Here is a 14,084-nt window from a genome sequence, read left to right as displayed (position 1 = left end):
TAAGGGGAACGACTAGATTCCAAGCGACGGCAAGCGTAGAAGGCGACGGCAGGAGGTCAGAGAGGCAGATGAGATTACGAAGCTTGCGGTGATAAGGTAGCATTGGCAGATACAGGACAGGGCTAATTGACAAGATAATGGACAGTCCTTTGTCCTGCAGTGGGTGTCCTTAGGCTGATATTCATGATGATGACGACGACCAAATTTATAAAGCCACTCGGCCTCTTACCTGGGTAGTGTTTGGTGCACCAGAATCATTTCGTATTTTTATTGGGAACCGACATCGCTTCCGCAATTCACGATTCCTCGTGCGCAGACATTACGGTTGTCCTTGTGATGCACATGCCCAAAAAAGCACTGACAGTCCTTGTGATATCGACACCAGGATTCATTGTCGAGGCAAACGCATGTAGCGCATTCTTCTGGGAGTACCCCCCTGTAAGAGGTTCAGCACACTCAGGCAGATTCGGGACATATTTTGCCGCTATCCGAATAACACTTTTTTGCCTTCTAGGCTACTGGAGTTCACTCTTGTAATGATTGTATAAAAGATCAGAAAGTCGGATGTTGAGGCAGAGATAATGGAATACAAAGCAAGCTCCAGTAACGAGCAGCAAAAAATATGCGAAGGTAAGCTCATTGCCTGGAGCGTGCTGTTTAGTGGTTTAGGTGAGACAAATATAACTCCGATCGATAGAAAGAGGCCTCTTTTTCTTTTTAAGAACCATATACCATTTACCACTGGGTCTGAAATTCACCATTCAGAATTAAAGTTGGCCTAGCACACAGAGGTGCAAAATTACCGTTCATTCTTATTGCATTCAGATATCCAAGACAAGTAGGAAATGCCTAATCAAATCAAATCAAATAAAAATTTATTCGTCTGTATGCGTACACATCCATAAATTCTGATCTGCCTAAGCACATTTTGCTTGTTGGCTGATCAGGCAGCAGCTGGAGAAATACCTCCATATGCATACATTACTTTTCTAAACACTCATGCTAACATAGAGAAAAACAAAAATAAAAAACAAAAACAAACAAAAACAATGAAAAAATTCAACGAAAAATTGCACATACGAAAGAACTCAAGCTATACACAGGGAAATACATTTGCACGCCAATTTCTCAAGTCAGTCATCATCCTACGTTTGTTACTTGCAATATATAGATCATCCGGAACATTGAAATTCGGGCTTGTTGGTTCATACTTCGGAGCAATAGCGCAAACAGGACAAGGGACCAAGAACGAGTAGACGCTGTGTGTGTCGACTCGTTCTTGGTCCCTTGTCCTGTTTGCGCTATTGCTCCGAAATCATCCGGAATTTCATTAAATACAGCCGGTACATAATAACTGCGCATCTTTTTTAATTTACTGTCGCTTCAATTCGTTACATACTGTGTCCAGAATGTCCAACACATTGTACTTCATCTATTTTTTTTCTTTGTTTTCTTTTTTTTCTGTGTTTGAAGCGTTACAAACTGTTGATTGCCTTGCAATGTTGAATTTGTATTTATTTGTTGCTCTTGAACTATATTGCCTCTGTAATATGTATCTGTATTTATTTTTCCTTTGTCATGGTGATGTTGTTTCCGACACGCTGCAGTGCCACCATGTAGGGGGCCGGGGCCCCTGTCAAGCTGTTTTTACAGCTTTTAGTCCCGGCTCCTACCTTTTCGAAAGGAAAGGAAATAAAGAGAGAAATGAAATGAAATAGTTTGAGCAAACCCGTCGCTTAAAAAAACGTTCCGTTTTTCTCAAGGTGACGTCTTTTTTTACGGGAGTCTTATATTCATTTGAATAATAATACCGTGTTAATACAACAAAGTGAAATAGTTCACGAATTTGAAGGATGCCTAAGTCATCGTATTTCTCTTTCATGTCAACCCAGTGTAGTTTTGTGCCGTACAATATAGTGTTCACTATTCTTTTTAGGATAACATTTAATGCTGCTTTCTTGTATTCGGAGCAGTTACCGTATAGAGTAATGCCGTACTTTAAAACAGGTTCTACTAATGCTGTATAGATCAGTCGCCTAAGATGGAGCGGAGCTTTACCACGAAGGTGATACATCATAGCCGCAATGGCCATTATCTTTCGAGAGAGGTAGATGGTGTGGTCGCTCCATGTAAGGTGTTGGTCAAAGTGGATGCCCAGATACAGAACTGTTCGCTCTATTTCCATAGCTTTACAATTACACTGGTAACAATGGGATGTATGAAGATACAGTGGTTGGTTGAAAGCAACAATTTTATGAGGGTTTTTAAAGCATGTCAGTTTTGTTTTGTTCACGTTTAAAAAATGAAATGTTGCGAGAACCAGTCAACGACTTCACTTATATCTGTTTGAAATGACTCCAAGCCTGTACGATAATCAGTAGCTTCAAGCGCTAGCGCTGTGTCGTCAGCGTATTGAAAAACGTTTGACTTAAGCTGTAACAAACGCAAATCGAATACATATATGTTAAGAAGTAGTGGGCCAAGTGTACTTCCTTGAGGTACACCGAATTTAACATTTTTTTAAATCTCCGTGCGTATTATCAAGCATCACACACTGCAATCTACCTGTAAAATAACGTTAAATAAAATAAAAAGAATAATAAATAATATAATTAATAAAATAAATAATAAAATAAATGATAAAATAAATAAAATAACAGAAATCTTAACGTTCCTGTTTCAGGGACAGTAAACCTGGGCAATTTTAGTACGATTAGTTATTTAGATTAAAATTTGACTGCCTCTTAGATGGCACACACTACACAAATAGTCAGGCAAATAGAAAGATAAAAAACTGAGAGACAGAGAAAGAGAGACAAACGGAGATACAGGGAGAGTCAGAGAATTACTGACGTCCCGTTGGAGTTGGCGCCGTTCCGAGTAGAACGGTGCCTGTTAATTGAGAGCGGTGCTTTTAAGTATTATCTGTTTTTGCTCTTTTTTTTACCACGGACTCTTTTCTGTTTATATTCCCCCCACTCTTTGCTGCGTTACATGTTTAAGCTATTTAAGTTTGGTGTAGGTGACTGATCGTGCAAACTCTCCGTTGTGGTTTGCCCCACCAGTCACCTTGCCTTCTTATACTCACTCCTTGTGCTCACGCTTTAATTGCGAGTTCACTCTCCACTATATCCAAAGAAACTCAAAGCCTTGCGTCCTCTCAGATATTTGGATGTATAGTAAAACCGTTTAATATTTTTACACTGCACAAATATGGCATCGCTGTTCGCATTTCTATTATTTGTTTTTAAGGCAACCTAATCTGGAGTCATTCCGCGTAAATTATCATGCAACGTTTCCCTCTAGATTTTGCTGCTTCCAGCTTTGTACTAAGTCAGAGATTTCTTTGTAGCAATTTTTTTTTTATCCAATTAACCATCTCGATTTAATGGACTTTACTTTCGATGTACGCAGTAGCTTTTATTGCTTTCTTTTCGGATAGATAGCCATCTCTTCTGATCCGTCATCCAGAACCTGTCCGCAAACAATATATTGCTGTCTACTCGCCGTGCCTCAGACGTCGGCCAACCCATATCCCTCTGGACAGCTTCCTCTTCCTGCCTTTTGTTGCAAGTGCTAGATTACGCGAAAGTCTCTCCGCCTTGGCCACCGAGTGGGCCGCTCAGGTCGCCGCCAGCAATGGTTTGGTGGCCATCTAGCGCGGACCGTCTGCATCTGCATTTTTGATGGAATAAATGTTTTACAATCCAATCTCCGTTTAGCCGTGGCTCCTGTTTCGCCGTGGCCGCACCGAGACCTTGAGCCGTTGCCTAGCAAGCGCCGCAGCTGGCGGACGCCGCTCGCCGCGCCATCTGGCGTGACGTCACAGGAGGAGCCGGTGCCGCGGCGTGCCGGCGAAACCGAGTTGCAACAGCGATGCGCGTGCGCCGTAGGAAGGTTGGGGGGGGGGGGGGGAGGTTGGTGCAACTATACATACATAGAACGCGGCTGGGTGGAGCCATCACTAGATATGGGCAGTGAGTCGGAGCGTCTGAAAGACGCCAGGCTTTAACTACAAGACGGAGAACCAGAAATAAAATAAACGCGTCACATTTGCTGCATAAAAAATATCCCGTCTTTAATGTAGCTGAAATTAGGCGCAACGTGGTGATAAGAACCAAAGATAAGCACTGGACGTAGCCGGAGGGAAACGAAGCTGAAGAACAAGGGGTAATCAAATTTAACCGTACTCTCGCTACGTACAGTCTTCGTCAAAAGTAACCAGGCTGCATGGTTTTCTTCTAGCTCGTACAGTGGAGCCCTTGCAGCCTCCCTGAAACTTACATGGTCGTTAAAGATTAGAACAGGGGGTCGTCTTACCTTCCAACGCCTTTAGATCTTTAGGAAAGCCACAAGGGCTCCCCTATACAAGCTAGAAGCAAACCATGCAGCCTGGTTACTTTTGACAAAACTGTACATCCTAGAAAAGTTGAGCTAAGCCACTGCCATTTTTTAGGGATCTAGAGCTAAGCTGCTCAGCGCTCTTTTGCCCCTGTCTAGTCTTTGTAGCCCTTATGTTTTTTTGCCCAGTAGCACTTTCGGAAAAGTCAGCTCAACAACCGTTATTCTCTTGAAAATCCTCATATCGCTTCATGAGGATTCATCTCTCTCTCAGTTCTACCTTTGCCACTCTTCAGAAATGTAGTTTTCTCTAATTCGGGAGGGCAATTAGACCAGCTTTTGCAGTGGTCAACTAGAAAGCTCCTTTCGTAATGCGCCAATACTTTGTTGTGCCATGACTTTGTGCCATGATCAACCGAGAAAAGCGACCAGCATGCACCATAAAACACCTAAGAAAGTTAACGCACTCAAGGACACAAGTGGTTTATGAGATACCGCTTAGCTGTGGTCTCGTTTACATCGGGCAAACAGGTCGTTGTTTTAATAAGCGTGCAAGCGAACATTGCCGAAACTGCGCAACAACGAAAGGAGCTTCCTAGTTGACTACTGCAAAAGCTGTTCTAATTGCCGTCCCGAATTCGAGAAAACTAGGTTTTTGAAGAGCAGAAAAGATAGAACTGAGAGAGAGATTGTTGAAGCATATTTCATCGAGAAAGCTGGAAACAAATGAGTTAGCAGGTCTTCCATTATTCTTAGCAGCGCCGAAACGACTTTTCTAGAAGGTTTTTTGTAGATCGGGGATTTTCCTAGGTGTTGCGCTCTTATTTCGTGCTTTCTTTTGTTGTTTTGCAATTTTTAGAATCTTTAACGCTAAGACGACTGTTCTTCAGGAATTATCTTTAGTTTTTATCACTTGACGCCAGGCGCTTTATCTTCAGACTTTATCCCTCCCTGTTGTGATAGTTGGTCATGTTTTTTTTCCGGGTTATTGTTGGTCATCTATTTTTTATTTTTCATGCCGTTTTATCACATACTCGTTCGATTCTTGCTCTTTTTCGCTTTGTTAGTGTAGACTTGTCGTGCCGCAGTGCCTTGTTTTTTGCTTTGGTTGATGTTATTGTTTATGCTGGCCAGAAAGGAAGTTGGCATCCCAAGCTCTGTTTAGGTTAGATTCTGTAGTGATCAGTGATAATATGTTTCCAGTGTTTGCATAAATTGTCGATTGATATGCACAACGCTGATGCATTCGTTGCTACGGCTTGGTTGTAGTACAAAAGACAGGCTTGGGGCAATAAACCCCAGTTGCAAGTTGGCGTCAGTCTTGTCTTTTGTGTGCCTTCTGTGTCCCCGTTTCTCACGCCATTGCTAGTTTTTTTTTCTTTCATCTTGAGAGGTATACAATCCAAAATGTATTCATAGAGCTCCAGTACCGCTGTTTTTAAATCAAATAATGCCTGAATTTTCAACACTCAATTCGATCTGATGTCTGTTTCTTTCTTTCCACAGATATCTCAGCACTGTAGATCGCTTTGACTTTCAGCAAAAAGCGCCAAGGTACCCGCGCATATTACATCAAGAAGGAATTGGCCTATTGCTAGTCATTTTCTGTACAAGCTAATTTAAACCCAGCTCTCTTCGCCTGTAGTATGTGCTCCGTTCTTTCGGTATAAATAATGGACAACTGTGCCTACAATAGGCAACCTTGCCTGAGACTTGTTTGCGTGTTCACCTCCAGCATGCTGTATAGTTCTCGCCTATTTTCTTTCCAATATCCTTGTATACTGTGTTCGTAAGTTCTTTACCTCGGCATTTAGACCTGCTCCTGTTAAAAAGTAACCGACAATTTCCTGCTTACGTCATCATGTGCAGATTTTGTGTCTTGAAAAGCCAACCGTAGCGGCGTGTTCTTCGTTATAGCTATTTGACAACGCCATGTTACAACGAACACATGGTTGTCAAATTATCTGCCTTGCTTAAAACCATTTTTCACTTTTCCCAGCGTTAGATTTTTCTCTATCCGAATTCGTAGCTTTGTTTTTTACTGCGACTCCGTATATAAGAAACATAAACGCGAATGGTCTGTATGTGTAAATCTTTCCTTTCTTTCATTTACTTTTGTACGTTAAACTTCGTCTGCTATGCAGGCGATCCCCTTGTACCAAAAGTAAAACGGAGCACGCGAACGGTGGCCGAAATGGGAAAAACTGCATGCCAGCGCGCTCTGTCAGCACATGCGCAGCAAAGAGCGAGGTTCCGTGGGCACATCCGGCTGACCCATCTCGAAGGTCTGATGCTCGCTTTACCGTCGGGACGAGCGAAGCCGCGCAGCTACCATCAGTGCTCGCCAGGGGTGCCTCAGTACTTCATGCAAGGGTTTATTATTGTTTGTCCGCATCTGCAGAAAAGCTGGCTTTCGGCGGCGTACGCTTTCTGCGTCGTCAGGAATGCGACCATTTTCAGTATGCATGAGTGCCGTAGTTCGCGCTTCACTAGGTGGCGAATTGGTTGCGGTATGAAGTATAAACGCTCCTGCATCGGTTTCACAAGTGCGGTATTAAAGAATAGCATGCATACGTTGGCTCCATTGTCTTTATAGTATGAATGCTCAACGGCCCAGCAAGTGAGTTAATTGAAGACCACTTGCTTCAGCACAGATTGGCTTTCTTACACTTGATAAAACAAAGTTAAACAATCTCCATAGAAAATAAGGTTGTCTCTCCTTGAGTCATCCTCGATCGGTTATATTTTGAGCATATCTTTCTATCACATATACACCGCCGCCATACATTCATGCTATTCTTTTTTTCATGCGTCGCATAGAGCCAAGTGAAATTTCCACCGCACTTGCCAAACAAACTTGCCACGAAGTGAAGCACAAATCACGGCGGTCACGCAGACTGAAAATGGTGGCATTCCTATCCAAGAAGATGAGCGCACGCCACCGAAGGCCAGCTTTCCTGCAAGATGCTGGTAAATCCATGCTTGGAGCGTTGCAAGCGCCCCAGGCGAGCAGTAATGGTAGCAGCGTGGCTTCGCTGATGCCGGCGATAAGAAGGGCATCAGATCATCGAGATGGGTCAGCGAGATGTGCCGACGCACCGCCGCTCTTTGCTGCGCATCTGCTGATAGAGCGCGCTGAGATGCAGTTTTTTCCAGTTCGGCCACCGCTTGCGTGCTCCGTTTTAGTTTTGGTGCACCTGTACATGCCTGCCTTGAAAGCTTCGCTCGATAACCTTGAACAATGTCTCCTTATCTTATGGCCCCAGCTTAGTAGTCCACCTGATCAGAATTTCATCGGCACCGGTTTCTGTACCTTTATGAACAATTTTTGGGGCTCACTTTTAACCAGGTTTCTTAAGCTGAACTTTTGTTCTGCAAACTTCATCGCGAAAGCACCTGTTGGTTTATGTGCCGCCCTTTAATTTACATTGCATTCGTCGCGAATTAGCATTTCCATGTTGCCCAATACCCTTTAAGATTGCTGCTATCCACACCCTTTATAAAAGTGTGTCCGCTTTCGATCTCCTTCCCTAAGCAATCAAGATGATTGCTCAATGTCCCTAATCATTCCTATATTCTGCATAATTCAATGTCCGCTTTCTCCTTATCTGCGCGTCTACGAGCTCGTAGAAATCTAAGTTGCGTTGTTGTTGCATATTCAAATTTCTTTTTGCCTCTTCCTTAGCAACCCAGCCCTTTTGGCCGCCGCATTCCACATCGATCCCAGAATCCGTACCTCAAATGCCTGTTCATTTCTGCATTTGACCAGCTTTGAGACATCTTTGTGCCCTCCAGTTGCTGTTTTGAATTTTTCCCCTGATTAAGCCAATAAGTTCGTCATATCTCCAGTCTTTTGTTACGGATTGCCCTACTATTCCTCCCCCCCCCCTCCCACCCCCTAGTTCCAAACTGCGGCCCACTTGTGTGCTGGTTAAAAGGGTTTTTACTCGTCCCGCCCTAACCCTTCCTTTCCGTCTACGTTGCACAAGCATAGTGCAATCCGTTCATGTTAATTTCCTTAGATATACAAACTCTCATCATCTAGCTGCATTAAAAAAAATCTTGTTGTGCATTGCGCGATGACAATGCTGCAGTCGATGCTAGATTTTTGATTTTCCAATTCACACGCTATTCGCCGCTCACATTTGGCTTCTCTGTTAGCTTTGAATGAGGTGATGTTCTCACCTAGATGTAGTAAAAGTGGGTCGTTGCAGTCTGTGCGAACACCGAGTTCACCAGTGCGGGAATTGATATCGCTTGTCAATATAATCTTTCGGCAATTTAAAATTCATATGGCCAGTTTACCTGCAAACGACCCCCTCACTTTTGTGCTGATCTTCTGTATCTGTCCAGATATCGAGTACTACTATCCATTTGTGCAGTGCTCAAAACAGCCCTCTGACATTGTAGTGCGAGCACATTATTCAGACGGGTAAACCCGAAGCAAGCTGTGGCGATGTTTGTGGGTTTGTGCCTAGTAAAGTAGATGAATAAATGTAAATGGAGTAAATATCCGCGACTGGGATCAGAACCCACGGCAGCGCAACAGAGCAGCTTCATTGACCACAGTGCGCAAGCACTGAGCTGTCGCCGCAGCCGAACACGCCTCGCGTTACTTGTTGTTGTTGTAGCCTTTGACAGAATGGCACATACCCACACTGGGGGATCGGCCAAGAATCGGGAGGTAAACGTTGGTATTGCCCTGTACATAGTAAAGGCAAAAGAAAAGCACACGGGAGAGCAACACCGGGGGAGTCTACCAAAAAAAAGGGCAGGGAGGGAAAAAAAATAAAAATAAATAAATAAATAATAATAATAATATTCATAAAAAAATATACATAGGAGTTTGGATTGGAGAGAGAGAGAGAAAAAAGAGAGAGATTAATTCGAAAAATAATGAAGCATAAATAAACTGCAACACGCTCTCGCTCTGCACATAGCACATCGTCGTCTTCATCAATTATACTACTATCAGTCCAATATTCTCGCTTTAAGCTATGTGACGGTATTGTGAAAGAGAGGCGTGCGCTGAATGCGTTCGCGTGGACAACTTTGTGGCAGAGACACGACAATAGAGCAGTAGAGCAATACGCGTTGGCTTGGACAACATTGCTGCAAAAACGCGGCACTGGAGCATAGGCCACCGGCGTACACTGAGTAAATTGGCACTGACGATGAAAATATTTAGGACGCGGATAACCTTCACCTTGGGTAAGTGGGCATCTCACGCGCGCATACAGCTACTTCGTGGTAGTGTCCACCCGCAGAAAACTGCTTTCACACAATTTTTTTCTTCACAAGTAATCGAACACTGCACTTCAAGAAGCGGCCACGGAGACCACTTAAGAAGGCGGGCACTGTTCACTCTTTTCTTTCTGTCAAATTCTTACTGTGTCCTTGTGTTTAAGAATAGTGTTGTATTCCATCAGAAGAAAAAATGAAAAGCCAACCGGGCCCGAAAAGTGCTTTCTTTTGCATATTATTTCGTGCTTAGCTTTGCTCAACCACCAGGTATTTTTCTATTATTGCGCTAGCACTAAAGCCCCTAATCTTAGAGTTATCTGATGTTTGTTTGCCCACATCATCTTCTTAGGCGGCCCCCACATGTGTCAGGCCGGCCACCTAGGTAACGCGACCTTGCGACGGCATCACAACCTGTTAACCAGAATTTGTGCGAACTGCCGTCCGTGTCAAGTGGCGGTTCAATTAATCATTGATGGCACGAGATAGCTCGAGAAGTGTGACTTTGCTTTCACAATGCACATCGGCGGCAGAACCTGCTATCGCAGGGTAGTGGCCCGTCTCTTCACCGCTGCTATGATTCGTGATTCAGAAAATGTGAAGCCAGGCCTAAAATGCCCTTGAACTGGCCATAAAAACTATGTACCTCCTGAGGCCTCCGACGCCAGTACGAGAAGTTCCACATGATGGAGAAGAAGTGGTCGTGCTCTGAGGAACAAAACGATTGAATTTGGCATTTAATATGGAGTAGAATTTGGGTGAACCTCCATACAAAAATTCTCGTTCTGGCGCCATGTTCTCAGAGCTTGAAATTTTGAAGTGTTGAATATTTTGAGTTTGATGTAAACAAATTTGTGCCGATTACTTTCCTCTTTCACTCCCTCCTTTATACCTTCCCTTACGCCGCCGTTCGGGTGTCCATTGAGACGTGAGACTGTTACTGCGCCATTTCGTTTCATCAAAAACCAATGTTTGATTTACCCAAATATTCTTTAAATTAAGTAGTGTCCACGTTCTCATTAGGCTAGAAAAAAAAACACCGAAGGAACTACAGTCATTTCTACTAAAGTGCAGTCGTTAAATTTCCTTTGGTAAGAACGGATGTTTGAACGCTGCAGTTTAGGTCAAGCAGCTACGATTTTCAATGGTTGCTTTGTCGTCACAATTCAAACGTTGCTTAATGTACCTTAGAAGCATGGTTCTCTGAAAATATGGCGCGATAGTTATCTTCCACTGTAGAAAGTTTGAAAGCTGGGCGAGTTGAAGATAGTATTTCATTGGTGGTGCTACGCAGCCAAACACATGAAAGACAAAGAACAAGACGTCTTCTACTTTATCTTTCGTCTGTTTTGCGCTCTACCACTCACAACGGGTTGCCTTCTATTCGGCATCAAACCCTATAATAGGTGGAGCGGGTGCTATCACAGCTCAAGAGGCGTCGGCTTAATTCAAGGCTCTTACTGTTCGGAGAAAGATCCTACCTGAAGCAGTCTTGTACGTTTCTGGCGCATAAGGTGGTGTCCGCGTTCTTGTAGACAACACCATTTGTGCAGCTGCAGTCCATTGCATACGGGCATGAGTCCTCCCCAGGTCCGCATTCACAAGGAGTGCACGTTTCTCGGATTTGTGGCCTATGGGGCGAATAAGTATATTTCCTTGTAATTCGCATGTTGTAAAAGCTGTGACCGGAGGGAGAAATTACAAATGGCGGATGCGGATCTATTAGGGTCTTTATAGGTCAATATCAATTGTTTTTTTGAGCACAAGGTGCCCTATTGCTTTAGATTGGATGCGAGTGCTGAGTTAACTCTTGACAACCGGTCGGTTGCTTGTGGTGATGCAGAACACCTAGCTGCTATACATAAAACAACACAGAACAAATGGCGAGTTTAATCTGACTTTGAGTGCTGTGGTATATGTGTTTTTAAGTTTGTAATCGGTGGGGGCGCGCTTCTAAAGGAGAGATCTCGGATACAGAACAAGCGCTTTACCTCTGTTCCTGTTTTGGAGTGCTTATGTTTTGCACGTGTACTACTATCACAAGCGCTTACCCTGCAGAATTTACGTTTTTTCGCGTTTTCATTTGGCGTAAAGAAGGTTCAGGAAAGCCCCTTGTAGTCTGCTTTTAATTTAGACGATTCCAGGCGTACAGCATCAACGCTTTCCAATTTTTATACCTCCCCTTTAAAAAGAACAAGGCGTGAAAAGAAAAAGAAATCGTGTTTTTGTCTTAAAGCGTTCTGAAATAAAGACTGTTCAGCAGTGCATTTCATAGCAATCTGTACACCATTAGCGTATAAATAACCGATGAATAATGTGGTGCCCAGTATACTTATCCTCAAAAAACAAACCTATAAGCAGGAGAGGCAAATGCCTGTCTACAGCTGTATTGTTGACGACCTCGTTGTGAAATGCGATTTTTTGCGTAAAGGGTGAGCGATGTATGCATATTTGTTTGAAATCATAGCATAATGGCTGCATTAGGAAGGGAAACTGGAACATCAGACTGTGCACGCCCAACATGTGCCTTCCGGAGACGCTAGCGGTACAAACCGCCGATGTCATGTCTGGCCGTGCAGTTTGAGCACTACAGAGAAGCGTAAATACGCAAATCTAATTTCGCTCGAGGATAATAACCAAGATAATATTTTATTTCCCCTTCGCTAACAAAAAACATACATCATGAAAACACATTGAGGTTTGAATGTAAGGTGTTATCCGATCATGACTCTTAAATCTCTCAACACAGTCCTTGGAAACTCATTCTGATGGTGTACTTCTCAAAACTCTTTCGAGTAAAGTTTCTTTGATTGCAGATCGAAAAGGAACCATTCCTTTTCTTGCGGACACTACCCCCTTATGCCATTCATGAACGTAGCATCATTACAAATATAACAGAGATTGTATCAGATTATATCAAAAATATATCTGTCACTGGCTCACTGTTTCGCCCCCTCCAACCTCGCTACGAGTTGCACGAAAAGTCTACTTGGCGACAACATGAAGCAGAAAAAAGGTACATACGGGGGCTCTGGACGTGGATTGTAGCACCTCCTAGAATCGGATCCTTGTATGATACATTCGTCGCTGCTTGAATTGTAGAGAATTCCGCTTAAACAATAGCACCAATTTCCTACCTTGAAAGTCTTCGTGCTTGTTGCAGTCGAGAAGCAGGTAACGCAGTCGCTAGTATCTAGAACACAAGGAAAGAATCGACGATTGTGGTGAATAAAAAAAGTAAATAATGAAAAGTAAAGCCGTCAGAGTGGAAGTCAGCATTTCTCTTTCGCTCCTCTTAATCTTTCTTTTTCTTTTTGTGCTAAGCTTCGAGGTATATATTCAAGGCATTTTAATTGTCACATGCAATTTTGAAAATTATGTTCAGCGAAGCCATGGCTACAGTAAACGATTTACATTTTGTGGCTGAAGAATAACTCACCTTCCTTATTAGTCTCCTTCCCGAGCGTACAGTTTAAGATGCTTATCATAATAACAAATGACATATGCACACAAAAAACACCCATCGCTAGTCGCTCCTGCGTGCGGCGTGATCCTGAGCATTAATATCCTGTTCGTAGTCAAAAGGAGAGAAATTAGAGCGGCGAAGATCACTGTTTTAGTTCCGGGAAAACAAGTGGTAACTCTACAACGCAGCTGCTCTTATCGACGAACTCTTACAATTGACAGAAAAGCGCTTAAAAAAAAGAAGAGATCATTTGGAACGTATATTTTACTCTCACAAAAAGGAGTTGCCGTAAAAACCACGCGCAGTTCGGCGTGCTGCAAAATTCTGGATATATCAGCGATAAGGCAATGCAGTGTCAAATGGACTCTGTTTATTAGGGTAAAATGAAGTGTTCAGATAAACAGTTCGGCAGCATTTCATCTTTTCGGGGAGTCAAAATTCTCCTATCTAAAGCGTACATAGGGCGTGGAAAACTTGGTATGCTAGAAGCACCCCCGAAAAATTCCGCGGTCAACAAAGTGCGCCCTACTGCGTCCTGAGACCGAGCGTTCGATCAGCCCTCTACACGATGAGGTGATGCGATGCGCGCAAGTCCTCAACAGATAAGGCCGACGATCACGAGAGGGGACGCGATAAGGATTGGGATCAATTTACGAGGATTCGCTGACTGTAGGGAAAGCGCAGTGCCATTTTTTTCCGGTTAATAGCTTCGATGTAGCCACGATGGCTGCATATTGCCTTAGTTAACGGTATTCAAGCGTTCCCAGACTAAGAATAGTTTTTGTTGGTCAAAAATATTTCTGCTCAGTTTTACTCAATGTACTATGTTGACGGCAGAGCAGTGGTCGCCTTCTTATTGAATTGAATTTTATTTCGGATTATCAAAAATACTGGAGCCCGGAGCTAAAGTCAGATCAATTTTGCCTGAGGAGCCCCGGCCCCAAGCAAAAAACATAAGTACATACATACTTTAACAGCAGCAACACTGTGGGGCAATGTTTAAAAAGAAACTTACAACAACACAAAATTTGGAATG

The 14,084-nt window shown here is 43.2% G+C and overlaps 1 protein-coding gene across 1 annotated transcript; it reads right to left on the bottom strand.

The window, feature by feature from the left end:
- Positions 1–267: 267 nt before the first annotated feature.
- Positions 268–13,106, bottom strand: LOC149346506 (uncharacterized). The gene is made up of 4 exons (XM_089541361.1): positions 13,022–13,106; positions 12,607–12,775; positions 11,064–11,213; positions 268–436 (listed from the first exon to the last, which is right to left on the bottom strand). The coding sequence occupies exons 1-4, from the start codon at positions 13,104–13,106 to the stop codon at positions 268–270; spliced, it is 573 nt and encodes a 190-aa protein (XP_089397487.1).
- Positions 13,107–14,084: the final 978 nt, after the last annotated feature.

Source organism: Amblyomma mixtum, chromosome 4 (genome assembly GCF_055824585.1).
Source record: "Amblyomma mixtum isolate Tamu chromosome 4, ASM5582458v1, whole genome shotgun sequence".
Taxonomy (NCBI): domain Eukaryota; kingdom Metazoa; phylum Arthropoda; class Arachnida; order Ixodida; family Ixodidae; genus Amblyomma; species Amblyomma mixtum.
This window is presented reverse-complemented; position numbering and strand designations above follow the sequence as displayed.

Excerpts from the sequence above, each read along its gene's own strand:
- LOC149346506 (XM_089541361.1), bottom strand. The coding sequence starts at position 13,106 with ATGGGTGTTTTTTGTGTGCATATGTCATTTGTTATTATGATAAGCATC. Across the intron at positions 12,776-13,021 it reads GAAGGAGACTAATAAGGAAG|ATACTAGCGACTGCGTTACC; the intron begins GTGAGTTATTCT and ends CTTGTGTTCTAG. Across the intron at positions 11,214-12,606 it reads AATCCACGTCCAGAGCCCCC|GCCACAAATCCGAGAAACGT; the intron begins GTATGTACCTTT and ends TTCGCCCCATAG.